This window comes from Pezoporus wallicus, unplaced genomic scaffold (assembly GCF_028554395.1).
Source record: "Pezoporus wallicus isolate ANWC-B61680 ecotype Strahan unplaced genomic scaffold, APGP_CSIRO_Pwel_v1 contig_8702, whole genome shotgun sequence".
Classification (NCBI taxonomy): domain Eukaryota; kingdom Metazoa; phylum Chordata; class Aves; order Psittaciformes; family Psittacidae; genus Pezoporus; species Pezoporus wallicus.
Genome location: NW_026636754.1, coordinates 92,495 through 116,583, shown reverse-complemented (window position 1 = coordinate 116,583; position 24,089 = coordinate 92,495). Strand labels below are relative to the sequence as shown.

Here is a 24,089-nt window from a genome sequence, read left to right as displayed (position 1 = left end):
TAACTGCTTCCTTGTCTCAAAAGTTAACACTATGTACTACTTGGTAGCAGCCTTGGGGAGGTAGAAGGGTTCTATCTTGGTAAGTTTTAAAACTGGTCAGAATAGCTTAAACTCTTCCTTAGCACAGGCCGTCCTGTGACGGCTCAGTGAGTCTTGTAACTGTGTGCTGGAACACTATTCACTCTTCTCTGGGACTTCCCTTCCTCTCTGGCTACTTTTTAGATAGATAATATCATCTAAGACTAACTTCTTGTTATTTATGTAAAGGGAGTTTTACCTGGGGTTGCTAGGCCTTTTCTTATCAAGCATGGCCGGTGTTATTCTGATATAAAGCTCCTGAACAACAGATTAACAGCAGTAACATAATCCAAGAACTGCATGGACCACAGCTTTTGGAAATATCACACATGGATGAGTATCTGAGGCAGAATGCAGTGTGCCATGGACTCCTGCTGAGCAAAAGCCTGCGATGAGGTAGGAGCAGGAGTGAAGCAACCGGCTGAGCCGAGGAGTCCAGGCAAACTCCTGAAGGCTTTTAAGCCGGAATTTGGGGCCAGGCCTAAAACCTTTAGGCGGAACACAGAGCTGCAGCCGGAGCACTCGGGTCGGGGCTGAGGGGCCTGGCGGGGGATGCGCTGCGAGGCGGAGCGTGTCCCTCAGCTGCTGGGGCAGCTCCGCCGGGTGCGCTGAAGCGCGAACACGTGTGGGAGCGGCTGTTCTCGGTCTCCTTCGTTTCCTCTCCCTCACAGGCCGCTCCGGAGAGATGCCAAGAGAGGGTGCGTGAGGGGAACGGCGCTACGCGGGAGCCCGGGCCCGAGGGGCGGCGGGCAGCGCGGCGGGATCGCCGCCGGCTCTGCCTCGGGCCTCCCCCGCCATGGCGGGCAGCCTCCAGCAGACGTGGGGATCCCGTTCTGGGAGCGGCCGGCCCTCCCGGCGCCGCTCCCCCACGGGACGGAGCCCGGCCGCGCCCCGCCGCCGCTCGGCCCGTACTCACCAGCCGCGCCGGGCACTCTCGGCGGGGAAGCCGCTCGCCCGCCGGGCCTCCCCCCGCGCCGCCGGGGCCGCCATCAGGGTCACTGGCAAACGGGACGTCACAGCGCTGGGGGACCCGCGATGGGGCTTCGGGGCGGCCTCAAGAAGCTGGTGTCTGGTTGGTGAGATTCCGCGCGGCCCCCGTATGCCGCACGCTGATTGGTTTAGGAGGGGCTGCGCGCGAAGCCAAGCATCCGCCCTGGCGACAGGTCGGGACTAGCCCTGAGGGGAGTGTGGGCGGGCTGGGAAGGGGTGGCTCAGCCCCGGCGGCATCGCTGAGGGGAGCGGGCGGCTCAAGAGCGATCCCGCTGGCTCCCGGGTGCTGGGATGCCGTCATAGGGACGGTGCTGAGGGCACTGAAGTGACTCGGGAGTGAGGGGAATGCGTGAGGGAATGAGGAGAGCCCAAGAGTGGCCCGAGGCGTCATCCCCTTGGCAAAGGCAGGCCGAGGTGGGTCCCCCTGTCACGGGAGTGTGAGGGAGAAGGGGTGTCCCTTTGCCAGGGCCGTGCCTCTGCAAGGGGAGGGTGACACCTGCAGATCTCCTTTTGAAAAGCCACTTTTACCGCAGGGTAACCAGCGGGCTGGCAGTCTCTAAGGAACCCTGAGGTGAACGCACACGCTGGGTGCCGGGTGCACAGGAAGCTGTCGTGGACCGAGCACACAAACGTACCGAGCCGGTAATCTTAACGAGAAATCTAAGCCGCCGCAGAATCTGGAAAGGAAATCAGAGGTGTGAGGCGGAGATGGCCCGTTTCTGTGCCTCTGTGCAGAGATTTGGGGGTTGTCTTCTCAATTCACAGTGGCTAAATTGAAAAGATGCATGTTCCTTAGCTTTAATTCCTTTCCTCTTCCTGTAATTCATTGCAGAGCGTGTATTATCCCAGGTTGTGATGCAGCAGTTCCCATGTGAGATTTTGCTTTACAAAACTGATGATCATTAGTGTATTAAGCTACAGGTGCAGTTGTTTGCGATGTTGTGGCAATAAATTGTACAAAGGCTCTGCACTGTTTTCCCTGGAGATGCAGTTTTGGACGAGGAAGTAGTGTTCTGGGAGCATACTTAATACTCCTTTGGGATACTACTTTCATGGTGTCTGGAGACACAGAGAGTGCAGGAGTGTGATTTCAGCTCTTTTTAAATGCAGTCTAAATTCTGGCGAGGAGAATGGAAGCCACAAAACAACTGCTTTTCCTGAGCTTGTTATCCAGAACAATTCCCTAGAATCAGTGAACAAAGAAACCCCACAATTCTTAATATGCTTCAGTGATGCTGTAAGTGATTTTGGTTTAAAATGGCAGGTCTGGGGAATTTTACGGTATTATTTAGAGATGAGATTACACCATAAAGAAGGGGAAGAGGATAAATATGTTACTGGAGTTGTAATAAGATGGTGTGTTGTGCATAGTGCTGCATGAGCATCTTTAGTTCCTCATTATATTGTTCCACCCATAATAAAGTATAGTTGATAAGTAGAAAGTTGTATTTAAAGGTCAGAATAGAGATACATCTTCAATAGAGATCTGGAGTCTGGACTGTTTTCCCTCTGACACTCATCCCCTGTGGGTTTTGAGCAAGCCACTAATAAAACCTGTTTTCACTCACAAGTATGGTGTGGATAGAGTTTCTGTCAATGAGATGTGCAGTTATAGGAGCTGATATACTGGACCTTTAACCTATTTGTGCTTTTATTTCCTCCTTAATAAATCTGATCTACCAGTCTCCCTCAGGGTGATTTAGGGACATAATGCTTGAAGAGCATGTTGAGATTAAGTGAAAAACACTATCAAAAGGCATTATTACCAGGATGGTTGGAAGAGCAGAAACACCCTTGAATTGGATAATATGGCTATAGCATCAGAAATAGGACAGGTATCCAGAGAGTACTTTTCCTGTGTCTTCTAGTACTAAATGACAAAGGGAAAGCTCAAAAGGCAAATGGTGTAAAGTACTCGGGAGGCGCTAAACTGCTCTGGTTTTTGGATTTGAGAACTTTGGTGTAGAGACCTGTTCTACAAGCAAGCAGTGTCCCTATTTTTTTAATGTTAGGGTTGTGAATGAAAGCTCTAAAGCTAAACAAGATAATGTTACCTCTGCATGTATGGGTGCTTTTTCCACATCCTTGTACTTCTTGGAATTGTTTCACTGTGTGAAGGCCTCCTATATCCTTTTGGTAGGAAGGGAGTTTACAGAAATGAACCAGCTACTGCAAACCTCTCTGTATAGTCTGAAAAAGCTTAATTTCATGCTCCCCATGTCCTCAGCGCAGGGATGTACTGTCTCCTCTTGGGACTGTGACATATGGGCAGAGCCATGGCTCAGTTTGCAGTAAGCTTCCGCCTCTGGTTTTCAATGCCTGACAGATCCAGGTGAATTATTTGGCCTCCCTGCATGTGCCTTTCTTTGCCTTTTTTTTTTTAGTTAGTTAAGCTCTCTGACAAGATGAAGTTGCATTTTTAATCAATATTTGAGTAGCATTTCTGAACAAATAATGTATAAATTGGTGAAAAAATATTGTATTGTTTAGGCAAGGCAATTGTTGTGTGTCTGATTCCCCCACCCCTAGGTACATTTCATGATAGATGCTAGGAACTGACCATATTTCTAATATGTCTGTAATGATAAGAGGAATTAAAAGGGGAAGATTGGTACAGAGGCTGCGGCTTAAAAGCAGTAGTTGAGCTGACCAACACCTCTACCAAAGCTGAAGAGAAGATAGTATTTCATTCTAGCTAAATGATACTCCTTACCCGCTCCTGTGTATTTTTTAATAAATAAGGGAGATGTACCATAATTCAATAACTAATTATAGAAGACACTGCATTCCTCAAAAGAGAGAGATTCTGCCTTTTAGTAACAAACAGCATCTGCTTTGTTTTTCTCCAAACTGAAAGGTAATTGAACTGACAATTCCAAGCTGTCCTGAAAATGACAGATGACTGAACTGGGAGTAGGAAGAAAGCAGAAGCTCTTTTATACTGAAGAAAGGGGAGATGACACACTGTAGTTGGATCTGGTTCCCTTTTACAGATGTCTTTCAGAGGTTAAGCAGCTCTGGGTGACCTCGGCCAACTCTTTATTGTTGAATTTCTTAATGTTGGCAATTGCTGTTACAGTCCCAGGTAGAGCAGTATTTCCTACGTTGTCATTTTTATAACAATCTTTTTCTTTCTTCTCTTTGTGACCATAGAAACACATGTGGTACAGAAGAGAATCTGCTTTTATTACATTCTTCCCAGCTCACTGGGAAGAGATAAGACTGGAGTGGTTTTGTTTTGCACTATTTGTTTTCTGCGTAGTTTTGAGTCTAAGCTAACTTTTTTTGTTTGCTGGTCTATAAAAGTCAAAATAGTCCCTGTTTGTCTCACATGGTGATTAAGCTGCTTCACAAGTGCTCTTGAGATCTGTAAAATGGTGAAGCTATTTCAGCTGTTCTGTCTGGGTCACAAGCACCAGCACATTTACTGCACTTGGACAGATTCACAGAAACAGGCAGTTGTGGTAACGTTTCAATATGTGTATGAGAAAGGCATTAGGTTTGAAGGAGGGAGAGCTGATGGTTATAGCAAGGCTCAGGAATCAAGAATTAGGAATTTTGTTCCTAATGCTGCTGAACATTATTGTTCAGCTTTGGACAAGTCCACTCTATCTCTGCTTCCATGTATACAGAATATATTCTGTGTTTACATCTATTATATCCCTTTGATACTGCTTTTATCACTAAGAAAACTACAAACTAAAATGAAACCAGCTAGCAAAGCAGTTACCCTTGGTCCATTCGCTATCTTGCTTTCCAAAGAACAGGCACAGAAAACACATCTGGACAGCCTTTTTCCGTAGCTTTGCTGTCTGAGTCTCTAATTTGTGCTGTCACACAGTGTTCCAGATACAGGCATGTGGGTAAATCCTTTATCTAGACAGGAAACCTAGATCTGGAATTAAGGTTTTAAAGAACCTCTACTAATACCAGTTAAGCCTATAAGGCTCCATCAATAGGCCAAGCTTGTTTGGTGACTATTTTAATACTTAATTATGAATGAAGGCAGTTTGTTGCCTTTTCTGTCTGCAGGTAGTATCAGCGGGTCTGTTGCATGTGGGCTAAGATTAGCACATAGATACTAGGTTTTCTCAAGGTACTTAGCATCTTCCTAAAGCAGGTCAAAGTCACTGCTCTTTGGTTGCATCAGGCATGTTTGATGAAGCAACTTCCACTCCAAGACTCAATCCTGCAAATGGGATAGTTTTGGATTTTAATGGCTCTAGCATGATTATTGCACTGAGGCCAACATGGGGTGATGCGAGAAGAAAAAGGCAAGAAAATAATGTTCATGCAACAAATGTTAACAGCACCATTCCCAGCATTGTCTCCTTGCTGTGCCTACGTTCTTGGCATTCCGCTATTTGCCGCACCCACTTTATTCCTGTGCATCTTGGAGGTATATAGCGAGTCAGTTCTCCTACAGCTGTCAGGACACTCTTATGGCATTACATTTTCAGCTTGCAATAAAATTGATCAGGGCTATCTTGAGTTATCTACATCTATTCTACATTCCCCCAGCAGATTCTCTGCATTGTTTTCTATGGGAGGAAACCTTCTGTCTTGGTTCATACATCAGGCTGCTAATATACAACTTGGGTAGCACATGTATAGTGTTATGCTGTGTGAGCTGCAGCAATATAATGCAGAATCACAATGTGAAATTTTGAGCATCTTCAGCTGTGTTGAGTGAATCAAGGGTTTGCTTTGAGGAGCTAAAAGAAAAAGATCGCTGTAGTTCTTTGAAATCAGGAAATGCCCCTGAGGAAGAAAGGTGTTTCGTTACAGTTATTGTGCCAGGTGCCATTAAAAAATCATTGCAACGGACAATTCCATAAATTGGCAATTGTGGATTATAATTCATGATGACCACAGATCCTCATGTCTGAAGAGAATGGGCTTAGGAACAAAGGCTACAGAAAGGATGAAGGGAGTTGCCTTGGAGAGCTCTAGCCAGGGAGGTTTCCTCTGCCTGGGGTAGAGCAGAGATAGAGGCTGAGGCACATGGAATGCAGGTTCAGCCGCATCGTTGTAAAGAAATTGCTTAAGTGTTACAAGTTTGTCAAGGAGCTGATGGGCCTGTGAAACACCAGTGCTTGTGAAGCAAGGCCTTCCTCAAGGCCAGAGGTTCCTTCTGTTAGATCTGGGATGTGATGTCAGCTTCCAGCCACCACTAAGCAGTTCCTACTCATTCTCAACAATTACACCCACCCTGTTTTATCTTTGATAGTATCTGAAGTACTCAGATGTTGGGTTTTTCCTCTTGATTGATTAGATGCCTGGGAGAATTTGGTCTCATACAATTTTGCATCAAGCTAACATTACAAATTAAGGAACTGCAAGTTAAGGATCCCTTTTGTTCTCCATTCAAACTTGGGTTTTTCTTGTTGCAGTCTCTTCTGTACCAGAGAGAGATGATTTTTTTTTTTTTTTCTGGTCTCTTTGCGTCTTGCACTATCACGAGACAGATCCTGCTGTAGCCGAATTTGCTCACAGTGCACAAAGAACAGGGAGACCACAAGGCTCCTTCTTTTACTACTCTGTCAGTTCACAAGCTTTTAACTTGTGTTTGCCAATAGAACAGATATGAATCAAAGCTCGAGCAAATATTTTCTGACTATGAACCCTCTCTAAATTCAATAGCTCTCCCAATAGTTTCTAGTTGCTCTTTTGTTTGAGGCAGAGGCCCCTGGGCTCTAATTTAAGCTCTGATGCTTAGTTTTCAAAACCACCTTTGAAGTTACATGTGTTGATGCTCTCAGCAAGTGGGAGTGAGAGGTCACTTCTTTCTTCCTTTGAATGAAAAGAAACAGTCTAGAATATCTTCCTGGTTATCATTTAGTTTCTTGCATCAGCCCTACAAAGAAGCACATTTACTGTGTACAGTAGCACCGAGATGGTGACTAAATCTAGGAATATATTAATAAGATCTCAATACATGCCAGAGTTGCTGTTGCAGAGAAGTGTGTTACAACAACACATGCTGAGTTCATGCATTTGCTGTGACAATGCTAGAAAGTTAATCTTTAGATGACATAAAGTGGGAGCTCTGAGTCCTAATAATGGAGAAGTTTTCAAAATAATTAAATGGCACTGCAAGGACACAGACATTCGTGGAGCAGAGTTTAGAGACTATGACAACATAAGAGATGTGCTATCTTTAGGGTTTGTCTTCGTAACATTTGCACTAATGTAACTGCTGTTACTGATGTTAAACTTATGTTTATATTATCTGTAATTATTGTCTTTAGGCAGTACCATGGCATTAATAGGAATATTCCAAGCAGGAATTGCAAATCTTGAGTGGCTGTTTATACAAAACCAGTTTTTGATTAATATTGTGATTTATTGATAGCACAACCTGGACATTTATGTCTCCAGACTGCTCTGAGAAGTTTGGAAAGGCATCCAGAAGACATGCCAGACACCAAGATTTGTCTTACTCTTAGTTCTTAAAATACTCTGAGCTAATCTTAGATTATACTTTATCACCACAAACTCTCATAGAAAATCCAGGCTATTCCTAGACTACTAAAACCATCTGAAATTGATCCTCTAGCAAAACAATGTCTCTGTTGCCTTTTCCACCCTAGCTTACAGCTATGCAGGATTTCAGCCTTTGCTGCAGTGAAGCTGCCCACTATTTGCACAGTGAGTTGTGTATTTTTCTAATGCGTGAATGTGTTTGCAAGCTGGGGAGACATTCTACATTAATTGCTTTGCAAGCAAGTACATCTCAGCAGCTCCTTTATTGGGAATATCTTGCTCTGACCACTTTGATCTCTGCTATTTGTAAAATGTGTTGCTTGTTTGATTTTCTAGGACTGCCCTTTTAAAGTCGGGCAGCTGCAGGCTCCTAAAGTAGCCATCATTCAACTGGCAGCTGTTGGCCGTGTCTGGCTGTTGAAGTCCAGCTAAAAGTAGCTGCTCTAGGTTTTCTGAGATGTTCTTTAACTTACAGAAGGCTTACTAAGAACTTCTAAATGCTCATTTTGAGGTCATACATGAAACCAGAGAGTCTGTAAGCCAATTACTGGGGGCTTGGAGGGGTCTTGGAATCTAGCTCTGATTTCATCAATCTTTGTGTCACCCTGGATGCATCACTTCTGCATCCTCAGAAAGAACATCTGAAACATCTGTAATATCCTCAACTCCTACAGCTCCAGTTCCCCACCCTTTCCAATTTTTGTGTGAAGTATTGGGAGAATTCACACTCTCCCCCAGCACCCAAATGTGGCAGTAAGTTAAAGCCCCTTAAATACAATGCTGTTAAGACAAGAAGAGGACCTTGCTAAGGGTTTTAACCAGAAATTTCATCCCAAAATAACCTCTCAGGAATCTTTATCGAGCATTTAGAATGTGAATGTTAGCAGGCAGTGTTTGCAGACCATGATTTCAAGCTGAATTGTACAAAGCAGTATATATACTCTGACGTTACTCTCATCTTGATATGGTCGGAACCATGACACCCTCTTGCAGAGTACAGCTAGGGAGATCAGCCTGTGTGGTGGCATGTGTAATAGAAGCAGGTTTAATTGGAGGCTGCAAATATGCATCTCAGTCTGCTTAAAAGAAAACATTATCTCTAAATTAGATGTAGTCTTGGTGCAGAATAATCCTAAATTTACAGGAACCCGGATGTGAATCCCGCGGCTTGTGTCTCAATTCTGTGTATTTGCTGTGCTCTCTATTCCAGTCCCCACATCTTTTTGTGGGTGGCAGAGTGGGGAGCAACTGGAGGAGAAAAACCCAGAAGTAACCCCTGTAACTGGCTCATCCTTTCACTATAAGCCCTTGTAAAAGCCCTCAGGTCAGAACCAAGCTTTCCTCTTTAGAGCCAGGGGAAAGCTGCTTTTATTCCATAGCTTTATCAAGGAATCTGAACAACACCTTTACTGTGTGTTGTCATTAGCCTCTTTTCAAGCTCAAAGAACGTCAGGACGTCAGACAATTGCAGGTGCAATTTTAATTCTGCCCTTGTGTGGATTTTAATTGCAATGTGTGTTCACTGTTGTGTGTTTTTCCTGCAGCCTGGCTGCCTTAATCAGTGCTCAGAAGGATGCCAGTTGTCAAGTTATGTCTCTGCCGGGTGTATTCTTTGCTCTCCGAGTCTGATGAGCTCTGTACCCTCGGTGCCGGCTCAAACACCGTGTGAACAAGGCGGGGATTGTCAATGAATCCCTCCTTGCTAGGCTGCCTTGCTTTACAGATGAGCTAGGCATAAACCCTGCGCGGTTTCACCTCCGGAGCCCTGTACTAATGACCCCCTTCCCCGGGGATGACGGATACAGACTCCATGCTACCCGGGTATCTCGGCCGCTGCTTCTCCCCGCTCCACTTTCACACCTCCCCTCTTCCCCGCGGCTACCCGTGCGCATGCGCGGGGCGGGCTGTGAGCGCGCAAGCGCCCCTCCCGCCTTGGGCGGTGCAATCGCGCCGAGCGCTGACACGGCTGCTCGGTGGGGGCCCGGCTCCTCTGCCCTCCGCGGGCCTTGCTGGAGCGGGTTAGGGGGGGACAGGCTGAGCCCCGGTGCCGCGGCCTGGGCCCCTGGGGTGTTCCGCCTCTCCAAGCTGTGCTCCGCAGGAGCCGCCTCAGCGTTGTCCCTGTTCCCCGCGGCTGTGGGCCCGCGCCCCGGCGGGCCCCGACCTTCCTGAGGCGCTTGTCGGGGTGCGGGTGCTGCGGGGCAGGGCTGCCCCGGGCGGGTGGGGGTTGGAGCAAGGGCCTGGGCTGGAGAGGCGTTATCTGCTGGGCGAGATTCGCCGGCTCTCGCACGGCTCCGTTCCGGGGATCCCGCGGACGGGTGTTGGTCTCGGGGCGCTTTTCCCGTCGCCGAGCGTGCATGGAAGTGGGAACTGTTCTTGGGGCTTATTTTTAATATTCCCCGGAAGAGTTCCGTAACTTCAGGCCGCTTCCAAAGGTTAAAAGGTTGTGAATACCCTGTAGGCAGGTTAACATCCATCCCTTTCTTTCTCCAGAGACCTTCTGGGTCATGCTTGAGACGTGAGCTTTATGTTAAAGAGGGACATTTTTCTCTTTGCCACCTCTTCTGAACTTCCTGCTTGAGATGCAGCGTTGGTTGGGGGGGGATAAGGTTTAACGTGCCAATATAGTTTCAAATCATCTGTAGAAGACAAGGATGCAGTCTTGTTAACTCCCACAGCATCTGACTCAGACATCTCTTTATAACCTAAAGAGCAAAATACTCTGTAGCGCAGTTAATAACTGGGAGAGCAGTTCATAGATAAATATAGTGTTTAGGGAAGTTAACTCCTTGTTTCAGAAAATATTAAATGCCTGTGGTTGAGGGCCAGAATGTGCAGGCTCACAGATTGTTACTGTTCTTCAAACACTGCAGTGTTTGTAATCCATTTCTCTGGAAACTTTTTGGGTATTGGGAACTTGTGCCAAAAAAGAGACCTTTCCATTATCATTTCTTATGCTGATTATGTCATGTAGTAGTGCTTTAAGTATTTCATAATACCAGAAAGCTTGGAACAGTCAAAGCTGCTTTTACAGTTCAAAACAGTCGTAATAAAAAAGGCAATAAATAATTTTTTGGCAGAGATAAAGTTTTCTATTACCTGATAAAATGATTTGATCTGATAAATATCATCTGTGCTTTGTGCTCTAGCATAGCTTTGTGCTATCTTGAGTTGTCCTCTGACAAGACGTGCTTAAGGAAGTTGAAATGTATTAACCCGGTAGATTAGGAGTGTTATTTAGGGTCCTGAATGTCTGGAGTTTATATGTTGATAATTTCTATTTTACCTCGTTCATTTCTTGTGTTTTACTTCCTTATTTGGCTAATGTGAATTAGTGCTCTGCCCTTACCAGTTTTTTCTTCCTATTCTTTTGTGTAGAGCCTGTCACTTAACACTTCTGCATCTCTTCCAGATGATGTATCCACACATTTTTCTTTCCACCACCCTCTGTAATGTTTTGTCCTACAGCAGCTGATGAAGCCTGGGTCTGATTCTTTGCAAAATCTTCCACTGAAGGGATCTTCTTTCTTCCCTCGCTTTGGCTTTTCTAAACCGTCTGTTCTTCTGTTCCTGCCCATATCACTTTCCAGTGAAACGGTAGAGAGCAGTGAGAAAGCTCTCAGTTGCTAGAAAAAATGCTGTTTGTAAGACAGACAAAAAGCCTCCCTCTACCTGAGTGGCTTTTGAAATATCTGTTGAAAAGAACATGAGAATTGTTTCCTGTTGGCTGCCACAGGCAGGTTTGTATTTGTAATTACTTATAGCCCACCCTGAGCTGCAGCACTCTCTGGTAATCAGAATTTACTGGTAGCTGCATCTGCTGCCTTTGCTTCTCTCCCCTTTCCCAGATATTTTAAGAGCAAAGGAAGTATCTTGCCCCAAATCACAGGAAGGCAAGAGGTGAAAAACAGAGCAATCTCAGTCATTTCTCTAGTGAGATCATCTGATAATTCTTGTGGTGTGTGTTCATTGTGTTCATATTTTGCCTGTTAGTCCTTCAGACCGGTCTGATTCCATTTGAAGTCTGTGGGGCTGGGGTACACTGTAGTATTCACAGTGTGTTGTTTCTCTGCTGTCTGTCCACAGCAGATACCTCCAGCTGTGCTCTCAGTGGGGAGAGATGAGCACAAGCTGCTTCCTTGTAAGCTGATTTTTGTCCTTGTGCAGTTGGTTTGTATTTTAATAACTGTGTCTGACTGTCTATAATGACTTACATGAGTAGTGAAAAGCAAACGTTTTCTGAGCGGCTTCAAGGGAATTGATGTTCAACCTTTACCTTTTCTGACATGTGCTGTCTACGTATCTTGGCTTACTATTTTCAGAGCTTTTCCCTAATTTGCATGGAACTTCCCTGTCCAAACTGCAGCTACACTTTTGCCTAAAGTGATGGTTAAAGTTTGGTTCTATACTGCAGCTGCTGTTAGCTCTGGTACCTGGAAGCATCCCTCCTTTACATGCTGACAGTGTATATGATGGTGGTAGTAAAGTGAATGCTTGAAGAAAATTGTGTGATGAATCTCTTTCATCTTGAATTGTGCTGGAAAGCTTCCCAACATTGTGCTATTGCTAAGCTCGGGGAAATGCCAGTGTTCTTGGAAATGCTCTATCAGTTTCTCTAAGAAAGCTGAGCAGTAACTCCTTCTGTTAAAAAAATAATTCTTAGATGCTAATGCAGTGGCAATATTTGTGTATCCTAAAGAAATGAACATTTCCCAATTGGCAATAGTTTCTTTCTTTAACTGTGTCTTGAGAAGGTGCAGGAGGTGTAGAACAAATGTTTGCATTTTCCATTGTTTCACGCAGTTACTCATTTTGCTCCTTAATATTGCTCTAATAGCAGGGAATCATAAACACCATCAGTTAGAAAGACCAGAGGCCAGGTTGCAGAGATGCGAAGGTGAACACAATTGGCAAAGAGAAAATGTTCCCGGTGAAGGAAAGCTATTGCTGCTGTTCGTATGAATGTGCTGTGGGTGTGGAAGACTGACATCAGGGCGATGCTTTTTCATCCGCACTGAAACTAAAATGAAGTATTTTCAAATCAACAGAATGTCGCAAAGGTGATGCACTTTTTGGGTTTAGTTATGCATGTTGCTCAAACTTGGATCCAGTAGATTTGTTTCCTATGGTTGCAGTAGCAGATTGTTCAGTTGGGATCTCTATGGCTGTTGACAGCCCTGTCAGTCTCACTGACAGTTCAGCAGCACTGTGTAGGAGTACCAGAGAGTACCAGAGAAAACCCCAATCCCTGCCCACATGGGGACTACACCGAGCTGGTCTTTTTTTGATCAAAGTAAATCCTGTACATACCTCTTCTCATCCTGCCAGCTTCCTGTGATGGAAATCTCCCTTCTGGGGTTTGCCTCCAGCTTCATTATTTGCTACGGGCAGCCGAAGGTTGGGCAAACACGGACTTTGTGGAACAGGAGCATGTTTATTGCTTCTCTGCATTTGTGTAAGGCAGGTTTCTCTCTGAGATTAGAGAATTCTCTTGCCATCTGCTGCCTTTGCTTGTGGCAGGGCTCCTTCTGGGCCGTAACCAGTGACTGAATTAGCAGGTGCGTGGGTTCACTGCTGGTTGTCACAGCTCTTCTGTCTTGAGTTGTCGCTGACAGATACCAGCTCTCTGCTGGGCCTTCACAATAGCTTTGAACTTACAGACTTGATTTTCTCCTGATCCCGTACCTTCTCTGCTCTCCATCATAGCTGGAGTTAGATTATATCCTTCCAATTCAAACCCATGATCAAGATTTAAGCCTTTCCAGTGGTTTCACTGTTCCTTGCTGGGTTTGATGTCATTCCTTCTCTGTGCTCCTAAGAGATAAACAAACATCTTGATTTTCATGCTGTGCATTTGAAGTGCTTTTAAAACGTTCTGTTGCCGAAGACACTGGAATTTTGGGATGGCTTCATGTTAGAGTGAGCACAAACTTTTGTCTCTGTGTAATATTATTTGAGGACGCTTTGGTGGGCATTTCAGTTCCAGGAAGGGTTTTTTAGAGCGGACCCCCAGAAGCGCTCTGTGCTTTGTGTCACTGTATTTAAATGAATGGGAAAAAAACCGAATCATTGCTGTCGGCTGCATCCTCACACCCGTCCTTCCCGGTGCAGGGTGTGGGCTGTTCCTCTCTTCAGCCGGCGGGGGCTGCCGGGGCTCGGTTCGGTGGCCGGGCTGTGCTGGGGTGATCAGAACCGCGAGGAGCGGGTGTCTGCCCGGGAGGGGCCGTCCCGTTGCCCTGTGCTCCCGGGGCTCGGCAGCCGGGCGGAGCGGCGCCGGCGGCGGGCCCTGCCAGCCCGGCTGCCCCGCGGGCACCACCGGGACGCTGCTGCCGCTGCCGCCGCCGCCCGGGGGCGAGGGCCCGCGGCTCCTCCCGAGGGCCGGGGCCGGCCGCGGAGCCGCCTCCCGCCCCCGGGGCAGTCGGAGCGGCCATTGGCCGCGGGACGTGTCACTCGGGGGAGCCGGGCCTGGGCGAGCGGCGGCGGGAGGAAGCGGCAGCCGCGCCGCGCCGGGCGGAGGGAGCGGCGCTGGGCGCGGCCCCGGCCATCGATCCGTGCCACTTCCCCTAATGGCTCGTCTCTTCCTCCTCCTCCCCCTCCCCTAGGGCGGATCGTCCCCCGGCCTCCCTGTATGTGAGAGACGGGGCCGGCGCCTCGGACGGAGCCGGGCCGCGGGAGGAGCGGAGGCTTCGGGGAGCGCTTCCTGCCCACCGCCCGCACCGCCGTGCGCGGCAGCCCCAGCATGGAAGCCATCGCCAAGTACGACTTCAAAGCCACCGCGGATGACGAGCTGAGCTTCAAACGGGGGGACATCCTTAAGGTAAGCGGCGGGCGAGGGCTCGGGAGCTCACTCCTTTGCCCCTGGGCTTTTCAGCTTCTCTTCCTGTCTGTAAGACCTGACCCTTTGGGTCCCCAGGGACCGCTGCCTCCTCTTCATAGGATACCTCAAGGTTTCCTCAATCCCAGCCTTATCTCTAAGAGCAGGAGCAGCAGTTTGGTGTCTGTGTTCATCGTGCATCCCAAAGTGTCTCATTTCTCTCTGTTCTAAGATTGGAATATCTGAAAACTTAAGTCGTAAACATGGTAGCAAATAAGCAGAAGTACAAACCGATCTCTACGCTGAATTCCCTTTGAAGAGAGGAAATCCCTTAAAGTGATCAAGATCAATTTAATATTCCTTTCCTTTGCTCCTGCCAGAGATTCCAGTAGCAAAGAACAGTGATTGGATTATTTCTCAGTAGATAATCTTTAGCATCAGGCTGTCAAATATTGGCACTGAGTTTTATCTTCAGTCCTGATGAGCTCCAGTGATAAGCTTGTGGCTGAATATTTAATGGATCAGTGCAGATGTAAGTGGATGCTGGAGTGCATTAGAGGAATTCTGGTCTATAGTTTTTTTTCAATATATCAAAGGCTTTTTAGGCTTCATCTTGGCTGTATTAAGGAATTTGATACATATTTGAATTTCTAAAGCTTTATTTAAAAAAACTGGGTGCAGAACAAGCGGAAAATTTTCTGTTTTGCGTAAAACCCCCAAGTGCTTTGACTTCAGTGAAGCAGAGCTCTGAGCTGTGTTGCTCCCAAGTCCTTAGAGCCATATTACAGAATGCTTTAATGGAGCTTCATTCAGAGTCAATATTTCCCCATAAGATGGGCTTTACCCTTCTGGTGTGATGTATTTTAAGCTGCTTCTTTCTCAAATGCTTTGAGTAGAAACAGTGTTGAGAGGTGCCTATCTGCGGATGTAATGCTGTAACTCTGTGTGTGCTGACAAATCAAGTCCTCAGACCTCAATGGGATTACTCATATGCACAAGATTTTTGCCAGGGAAGGGCTTGATTTTAACTGTTCCTTGAATATAAGTTGGAAAAAACCCAACCTTTATGGATAAACTTTTGCCTTTTATAACTGATATTTCAGTAATGTAATTGTGGCTTTGTTAAAAGGGCAGTAAAATGTGTGGCCATCAAGAGATACAGGTTGCAAAAATGTATCCCACCTTTGAGATAACTGCATCTCTGTATCTTACTCATGCCTGTCTCATACTTGGCCTAAAAAGACCTGTACACCTCAATTCCTCTGTTGTAAATGACCAGAATATTTCCTTTTGCTGCTTTTAAATATTTAAGACTGTTAGAGTTTTAGAAGCCTCTGTGATAATCTTGCATTTATTTTTCTTAACCTGAGCTGTATTTGCCTGTTTTGGGTTACTGCTGCCCTCAGCTTTCATAGTGTATTTGAGGTCAGTTTGTAGAACATTCTGAACAGGAAGGAAAACCTGAAGGATAATGAAATATGGTTTATTTTAAAGTGGATTCTTAATTATTTTGATCTAGTTTGGTTAGAAATTTACTGAAGTACATGAAAAAATATCTGGTAAAATTTGCATTCATTTAAAAGCATTTTCTTCTCTGAGAATTAAAGGAAAGTAACTTATTTTTTAGACTTTGGAAAGTTTAGTCTCTGCTAAAACTCTTACAACTACATACAGTGGCTGATGAGGTGTCCCTGCCCGTGGCAGGGGGATTGGAACTAGATGATCTTAAGGTCCTTTTCCACCCTCACTATTTTATGATTCTGTGATTATGTATTCCTGAGTCCTAGCACTTGATGTCATCCCACAGGTACACATTGTTCCTAGTGACAGAAACATGGTGTATGTACGGTGTTACGCTACAGTAGTAATTTCATTTTTCTAAAGAGAGGGGTTTTCCTACCCTACACAAACCCTAGGCTGAACACTTCCTCTTAGTGTTGATGAGCAGTTCTTCACACTGTATTTCAGCTCACGTTCCGAAAATGGTTGCAAACTTAACAGATTTCCTCCATAGAGGAGTAAACTGATTTATAGAAGTGGTGAACTGCTCAAGATTATCACTAAGGTCAGTGGAATGTCTTGAGAGTTTAAGGAATCCTTCAGCACTCAGCTGAGTCCTGTGCAGCATGGTGAGGGTCACTGTCTGAAGCTGGCAAAGTTCAGACAAATAAGCCAAACCCAATTAGAATCGTTACAGTTCACTTTATTCAGGCTGACAAACCTCTGTGGGGCTTTGTCATTCTGAAAGTCTGGTTCACTTCAAGTGTGTTTCAAGTTGTGGAAATGAATTTCCCTCTGACGTGTCAGATCTGTCTTGTTCATATTGTCTTCACAACTGAGAAATCTCAGGGTATCCCATTCATGTGCCTCATGTGAGCTGTCGTATGAAGGAGGTCAATCCTTCTGCCCTCAAATGAATTGGGAAGAGAAATAAATTTGTAACCTGTTGAATGCACCTCACATTCACTCTTACCTTTTGCTGTGGTGCACACATAACTCAGCATGTAGTGAGGACTTCCTTCAATCCAGACAGCTGTCTTAATGCACCTCAAGAAAGGCACATTAGTTTGGTGGCATCTATGATAGAATCATAGAATGAGACGGGTTGGAAAAGACCTTTACGATCATCAAGTTCAGCCTTTCCCCAGCACTGCCGAGGCCACCACTAACCCATGCCATTGAGGGCCTCATCTCCACAGTGTGTGAACACTTGCAGGGACGGTGACTCCAGCACTGCCATGCCTGAGCACCCTCTGGGGAAGGAATTGTTCCTCATCTCCATCTAAACCTGCCCTGGTGTATCTTGAGGCCATTTCCTCTTGTCCCATCCCTTGTTCCTTGGGAGCAGAGCCCAGCCCCCTTGTGGCTCCATCCTCCTGTCTGGCAGTTGTAGAGAGCAGTAAGGTCCCCCCTGGGCCTTTTCTTCTCCAGACTAACCACCACCAGTTCTTCATAAGAGGATGATGGCAAAGGGCTGTTCCATAGAAGATGTTATGCCTTAACTATGCGAAGGAAAGAACACAGTCTCTAACACTTTAATTCCCACTCCTTGGGCAGTCCATGTTTCTCTCTGTGGGGAGAGCAGGCAGAGATGCACACTGACTCGCTCTGACTTCTGCAGATAACTTGGCTATGATGTCATGGTGCCATTACTGCTGCATACCCACATACTCAGGGCTTGATTGAACAGCATTTGAACTGTAGCCATTAAGCTGGTTGTTAGTAATCTTGTGGCTGGTTTCCAAAAGTGAGTGAAGATAGTTGACCTTTGGCTTGCAATTGTAAAACAGCTGAGGGAAGAGGAAAAAGTTCTTGGCCTTTGCTTGTGTGGGCACTGCATGGCAAAAACTGTCTCTGTGCTTCTGAAACCATGGCAGTGCACTGGATCCCCCTACCCTGTTGTCCAGTGGTTCTGTAGCAGTGTGTGGTATTGCCATTCAGGAGGTGCAGGCTGACCTTTAAATGTTTGAAATACACTAAATACTACTTTTCCAGAGCAAGTAGAAGTTTCTGCTTCCTTCTGTATCTTCTGATTACAGCAGTGCTGTAGCTCTTAGATCACCACTGTTCTCATATTATGGTGGTTGCTTCCCAAATCTTGTTGATGACTGGCATCCCATTAGAGGAGTGAAGATGCCCTGTGCAAGTATTTAAATAAGTAAAAATAAAATGAAACTGAGGGATTCCTACTTGATTTACTTGGAATAGTCAGTGGTTGCTATGATGCTTTTTCAGTCTTTTCCCCTTTCAATTGCTCTATTTATTGAAGTTGGGAGTTGCTAACTTCAGTCTCTGTCTATATTTGTTACTCAGGTTTTATGTCCCCTAAAACTATTTGTAGCAGTTTCTGGTCTTGTTGGCCTTTGTGCTAAGTGGCAAGTATCCAGACCTAAAGTGTGCTAATACTTGCTGGTGGTTTGGCAGGAGATGGGGGGGGGGAGGGGGGAGGAGAGAAGAAAAATCATCATTCTTTGTCTCATCTCATCATCATTTCATTTCTCTATTCCTCCTACATCTAATCCAAAGAGTACAGTTAATACTGTGGTGCTTTGATAACCGTTTCTGCATGGTTAATGCAGAAGCACTGAACATACTCATGCATATCCTGAATGTTGTGGGGTTTTTAAAGAACTACAGACCACTGCTCCATTTCCTCTCTCTCTTTTTTCTGTCACAAGCTTGGGGCATAGCTGTAAAGTGATCTTCTGAAGAACTGAATAAGTTCCTGTTCCCAGTAGCTGTCAGCATAATGAATTCAGGGGCACTTACAGATAGTTTTTATATGGAAAATTGTTCAGGTGGTGGTTTAAAATAGAGGTCAGCATCTTTCGCTTTCAGGGTGCTCACTTTCGTGTGGCACACACAGACCAGCTTCCCTCTCTGCTAAAAGAAGGAATTCCTTGGTAGAATCTTGATCACTTGACAGTTCCATTCAGCAAAGTCATGGGGTTTTTCCCCTGCTCTACTCGCACACAGGACAGTCACTGCAGGCTCTGCTCACGTGCTTCTTTCCCACCAGCCTCTTCTTTCTGTCAGCCTTGAAGAGGATTAAGTGTTTGCAAACAGTTGATGCTGAGGTGGCATTTTTACTTCCTGCATGAAAACCATTTTTGTGTGACTGGATCCAGTGAAACAGTTTTTAATAGAGGGAGGAATCTGCTCCACAAGGGCAGCATGGTCTCCCTCCTTCTTCGTCCTTGGGCTTTGACTTCACCTGCATTACCTGTTATATCGTGCTAGAGAATGGAAATCTGTGGCTTGCTGTGGAGTACTGCACAGATTTCTTCTCTTTAGGGTGAAATTGTTTTTACTCTCATCCTTCTCTCCCTTCCTTGCACACTTCATCTTTCCCCTTTTTTCTGGAAGAGGATGGACTCAGGTGTGGGCTTGATTTTAGTATGTGAGAAACCATTTTCTGAGTTAAGGCAGATTGAAGCCCTGTGTGCTTTAGAGTGAAATAGGTCAAGTATTAGAAGGGGTTGCCCAGAGAAGTTGTGGAATCCCCATCCTTGGAGATACCAGTCAGGTCCCTGAGCAAGCTGATCTAATTAGACCTGTTCTGAGCAGGAGGGTGGACTGGGGGAGCTCTGGGGGTCCTTCCAACCTACATTATTCTGTGACTGAGCTGTGAGTGGTAGCTGTTGTTTGTGGTAGTTGATTTGCAGAAGTGTGCTTTGGTTGTGTTCCTTGGCTCACAGCCTTGGATAAAGATTGTATTTGTCATCAGTATGTGATCAATATTGCAGTCAAAGAACACAAACCTCAGATAATTACAGAGGCTCATAAAGACAAGTATAATTATCTTAAATGGAGTTAATTTGCCAGCCTGGCAGTTGGAGTTCTGTGTTAGGAAGAAATGCCTCCTGTAAGAGGTTGCATTCTTCTGGTCTACCCAGCTATGCAATGCCTATGTTTTTAGTACCAACTTCTCAAATACTGTTCCCCTGTGCATGATAATAACCTACAGAGAGAAGGTGGGATGTGTTTTATTAGTGAACTTCCCAGGGTTGTGGGAAGGACCTACCTAACCTCCACAAAGTGTGTTTGCCCAAGAAAGAACACACTCATGGTCTGTATTTCTAAAAGAGCTTGGACCTGCTTAGAGCAAGATTATATTGCTGAAGGTGTGTCTGTGCAGAAGACGTAAATAGGGAGTGTTCTCGACTGAAGGGCTTTGCAAGCAAGGAGTAAACACGTTCTCCCTTAAAAACAGCCTCTTTGTGTTTATTTAGAAGCTATTTGTGATGATTACTTAAACTTGTCACTGACAGCAGAGAGAAATAGGCCCTTGTGAGCTGTGTGCTGCTGGAGTTTGAGTGTCAAACAAAACACTGATTAAAGCTAGTCAGCCCAGCTCATTTATTGTATTGATTTAACATATATTGCACTCTGTTATAACCAGGAGAAATGATGCTCATCTAAAGCTCCAGCTGCCTTTTGCCAGTGTAATGGAAGTGCTGTAGCTCCAGCTTCTCTGCGAGGTCCATGTTGTGTTCTGCCCGGTGTGCCAGACCCCTGAGACGTGTTATCAGGGACATAATCAGCAGCTCAAGTTTTGCTTTGCTAAATGATTTATCTGCTTTGTTCAACATGTGTCAGACTGCAGCCAGTGTGATGGGCTTTTGGCTTTATTTACTGCCAGCACAGAAATGTCCTCTCCTCTCTGGTTCAGTGACACTTCTCTTATGATAACTCTATGGTGAGAATTTCAGGCCAATAAAATCAGATTTTCTGGGGGACATCCCAGGTGCTAATGGACCCACTTTAATTTTTATTATTATTTCAATTAAAATGGTAAAAGCTTGATCTCAGTTGGGGGAAGAAAAGAGGGATTATGTATAAAGGATTGAGAGTGTCATAAATGTAGTATTAATAGTTTTCCAGTTTCTGTGCAGAGCCCTGCTATTTGAGGGAGGAGGAGGGGTCCTGTTGGTAGTGAAATTCAGACTTTTCTGGTTTCTCATTATAATAAGGATTCAACTAAGCAAGAGGAGATAAGGAATCCAATTTGACTGTGCAGCTCAGCATAATGTAAGCAGGGAACTATATGACCCCTTGATTAAATCCCTTGTGCTTTCAAGTTGCCAGTGGCTACATACCAGAAATCAATAACTAAAGCCTAAACCTCAGGAACAAAATGCACTGGGTGAAACTAATTCTGTTTCTTTGAAAATGAAAATGAAACATTAGCTCCCTAACAACACTGGAGCCAAAATCTTCCAATCTCCCACTGAGTAAAAAGGGAATATAATTTACCAAACCTGATGAATTTCACAAATAAATCTAGACCAAAGATAACATTAGGTCTTTCTCACAATTGCTGTGAGACTGAGCTGTTGGATTAATTTAAGGCCGTTATACTTCTGATGCCAGATTTTGCCATACTTGCTGGTTACCACTCAGTTAAAACCTTTTCTGTATTCTTAATTTATTTATGTAGGTCTTGAAAGGTTTGAAAAATCAAAGCTAGTTCTGGAACCATAACAATAAACAGCTTTAAATTACCCAGACACACCCCACTGCCTGCCTCCAACAAAATACATTTAAAGTCATTCATGAAACAGATGTCAGCAAAGGATTTGGCGACATTGATGAACTGGTTGAGGTGAGTTCTGTTTGAGTGTGACTGTGTATGTAGCATCACATTTCTCCTGGTCTGTGGTGTTGAACTGCAGAATGTCCTTTGGGTTTGTCAGCAGTGTTGTTAAAGCACCAAGCAGAGCTGTGAGGACTCTTGTCACCCCTCTGCTTACAGGTTTATGGGTATGTCTGCATTGCATGGTCAAGAGATGGGACTGTATCTTCTGTGATTATAGGCAAGCTAACTTCCAGGGAACTGGAGTGATGATCATCACATTATGGGATTCAGAACTAACATACTTGGCCTGTGTTTCATTCTGGGTTACAGGGAATATGATGCATTAATGTCTGGGCAGACTGCTCTGGAGGTCTGAATTAGCAGTGTGTAGCAAAGGATAAGCCTATTTCCCTTCTCCCTTCCTGTTGCTTTCACTCCCTTCTTTCAGTGCTGGTCGGATAAGTGCTGGACCAGGGAGATGAAGTTGTGGCTTGTGAACGTAGAGAAGTGACCAAAGAAATGCATTTGTTTTTCCTTTGATACCTGATCTTACGGACTTAGAAATGGAGCTTTTACACAAAAGTAAGCCATTTCACTAGGGCTCTAGTGAAAAGAGGTACCAGCTCTCAATGTTTTGGGTTTTTTTACTTGCTTTATTTAGCAAGTTAAGAAAGCTGCCTTTGATCTCTATCAGTTCCAGTTTACTCTGAAGATTCTGTTAAATTCAAAATGCAAATGAGTAGGTGAGTGTATGCATTCAGCATTTCTGCACAGATCAGCAAACTGTTACTGCAGGAGTTTGATACTCGAGTTCTTATCTGCAGCTTTATCCCACAGCTCTTCTTGCTCTTTCATTTCCTTTGCTGGCCCTGCAGTGGCAGTTAATGTTATCTCCCAAGTTGGGCAAACATCAGTGACTAGAATATACACAAGGAAGTAGAATGTGTTATTTTAGATGCTTTGGGCCTTGGGGAAGAAAAATGGGAGAATACTTTGTGCTATTTAGGGTTTTTTTTTTTGCATTACCTACCATGTGAGTTGTTCTTCCCCTCGAATAGCTGTATCTTTTGAGGTGTAACAGCAGCGTTGTTGATCTCAATCTGTCAAGCCTCAAGCTGCTCTTTCTTTGTCACGTTCTAGGCTCATGCCCTGGTGCTCAGTATTTAAAGCACTGCTCATGAGTGACACATGCCTTCAACTTTGAAGTCATCTTGTAACACCTCATAAGAGTAGGTGTTCAGATGGCATAGAAAACCGGTTGTGAAGCAGACTGTGGTGGAGCCTGAACTTGTTCCCGTGTCTTATATGCATGATTGGTGCCACCATCTGACAACTCAAGTGAGAATTGGTTTAACAAACTTAAGAATGTGTTTTCTCATGGTGACATGTGCTAAACACATGGGCTTGTACTGCTGAGCTCTAATAGAGCAAGAAGTGAACTGACATTCCCCAAAACTGCTCAAGATAATGATTTTGAGGATATTTATTCTGTTCCTGCACCCCAGATGCTACTCTGCAATACTTCCCTATTAGTTACTACATGCATCTGAAATTTGCATGTTAAGTGGTTGTGTTCATCGTTTCCCTCAGCCTGTTTCTCTCTTTACTTAAAGAATAGTGTTTTTCTATAGATACTCAATATAAGCCTATTTTAAAGATGTCTTGGAACACCAAAGAGGCTTTTTTCCCTTTCAGGAACCTGATCTTGGATCCTTCTGTCTCTGTTGGAGGTTGGGAAAACAGATAGTCCTGTTCTTGAAGATCCATCAAATCGATTAGGTTTTTGATCCCATGGGGGCAGGTCAGGTTGGTGACCGGAAGAAGGCAACAGTGAGGACAAGCTAGTTTTGTCTAGGAAGTACATTGTCAGCCTATGTAGAGTGATGAATTTATAATTGTGCTGTTCAAACCTTACTGACCTTCGTAAACAAAATAGAGAAAGAGAATCCTTTGCAGAGTAGCTGTGTTCAGTGTGTACCTGCCTCATTTAGCTGCTTTGCATGTGTTCATGCCAGTGTGCACGCTCTGTCCTGAGCCGCCAGTTGGCTCCGCTGCAGCTGGGCCTGGTGCACAGAACAGAAAGCATTTCTTTCTGCAGTTCAGCTGAACTGTAATTATGCTGTTAGTCTCTAAAACCTCTGATTTAAATAATTTGTCTCTGGAATTCATGCTTGCTGCATTGAGCCAACCTACTTCTTGCTCTGACTTGTACTCAAACTGCACAGGTTTACAGGCGGAGGGAGGAAAAAAAGTGCTGCTGTTATGCAAAATTGTTTCCCTTGGGAGGAAAGGGGGGAATTCTGCATGAGTTATGTATGAGCCAGCAGGTTCTACTAATCCTAGCAGCTCTGCTGGTGCAGAAGACTTGTGGTCTAAGCTACTCAGCCCTCTGCTTTGTGAGAAACTGGCACAACATTCAAACCTCCTGCAACTGGTGCTGAGCTCCAGTGCAGTTAAATTTTGAGTGTTCTTTTGTTCCCTACACTTCTTTAGCATAAATATGAAAATGAGGTTTTAACCGTTTCATCTGGCTTCTGCTTTCTGCTTTTAACAGTTGATTATGGTCTGCTTGGAAAGAGCTATGCTTAGGTTCCAGCCTTAAGTGAGTTTATTTCAGAATACTAGGAGGGATTTTAAGCTGCATCT

General features: G+C 45.0%; 2 protein-coding genes across 3 annotated transcripts in view; one reads left to right on the top strand and one right to left on the bottom strand.

The window, feature by feature from the left end:
- TMEM94 (transmembrane protein 94) overlaps positions 1-1,145 on the bottom strand; it is a 50,337-nt gene extending 49,192 nt beyond the window's left edge. Inside the window, exon 1 of the mRNA XM_057401392.1 lies at positions 995-1,145. The gene's annotated coding sequence lies outside the window, so the exon portion shown is untranslated. The remainder of the gene's footprint in view (positions 1-994) is intronic.
- A 261-nt stretch (positions 1,146-1,406) lies between these two features.
- The window catches only part of GRB2 (growth factor receptor bound protein 2), a 58,280-nt gene continuing 35,597 nt past the window's right edge, over positions 1,407-24,089 (top strand). Inside the window, exons 1-3 of one of the 2 annotated variants that reach the window (XM_057401386.1) lie at positions 1,407-1,482; positions 1,602-1,710; positions 14,154-14,368. In XM_057401386.1, coding sequence (XP_057257369.1) covers positions 14,291-14,368 — 78 coding nt within the window. In that variant the 5' untranslated portion in view covers positions 1,407-1,482; positions 1,602-1,710; positions 14,154-14,290. Of the gene's footprint in view, positions 1,483-1,590; positions 1,711-14,153; positions 14,369-24,089 lie in introns of those variants that run through there. The other variant, XM_057401387.1, reaches the window with a different exon arrangement.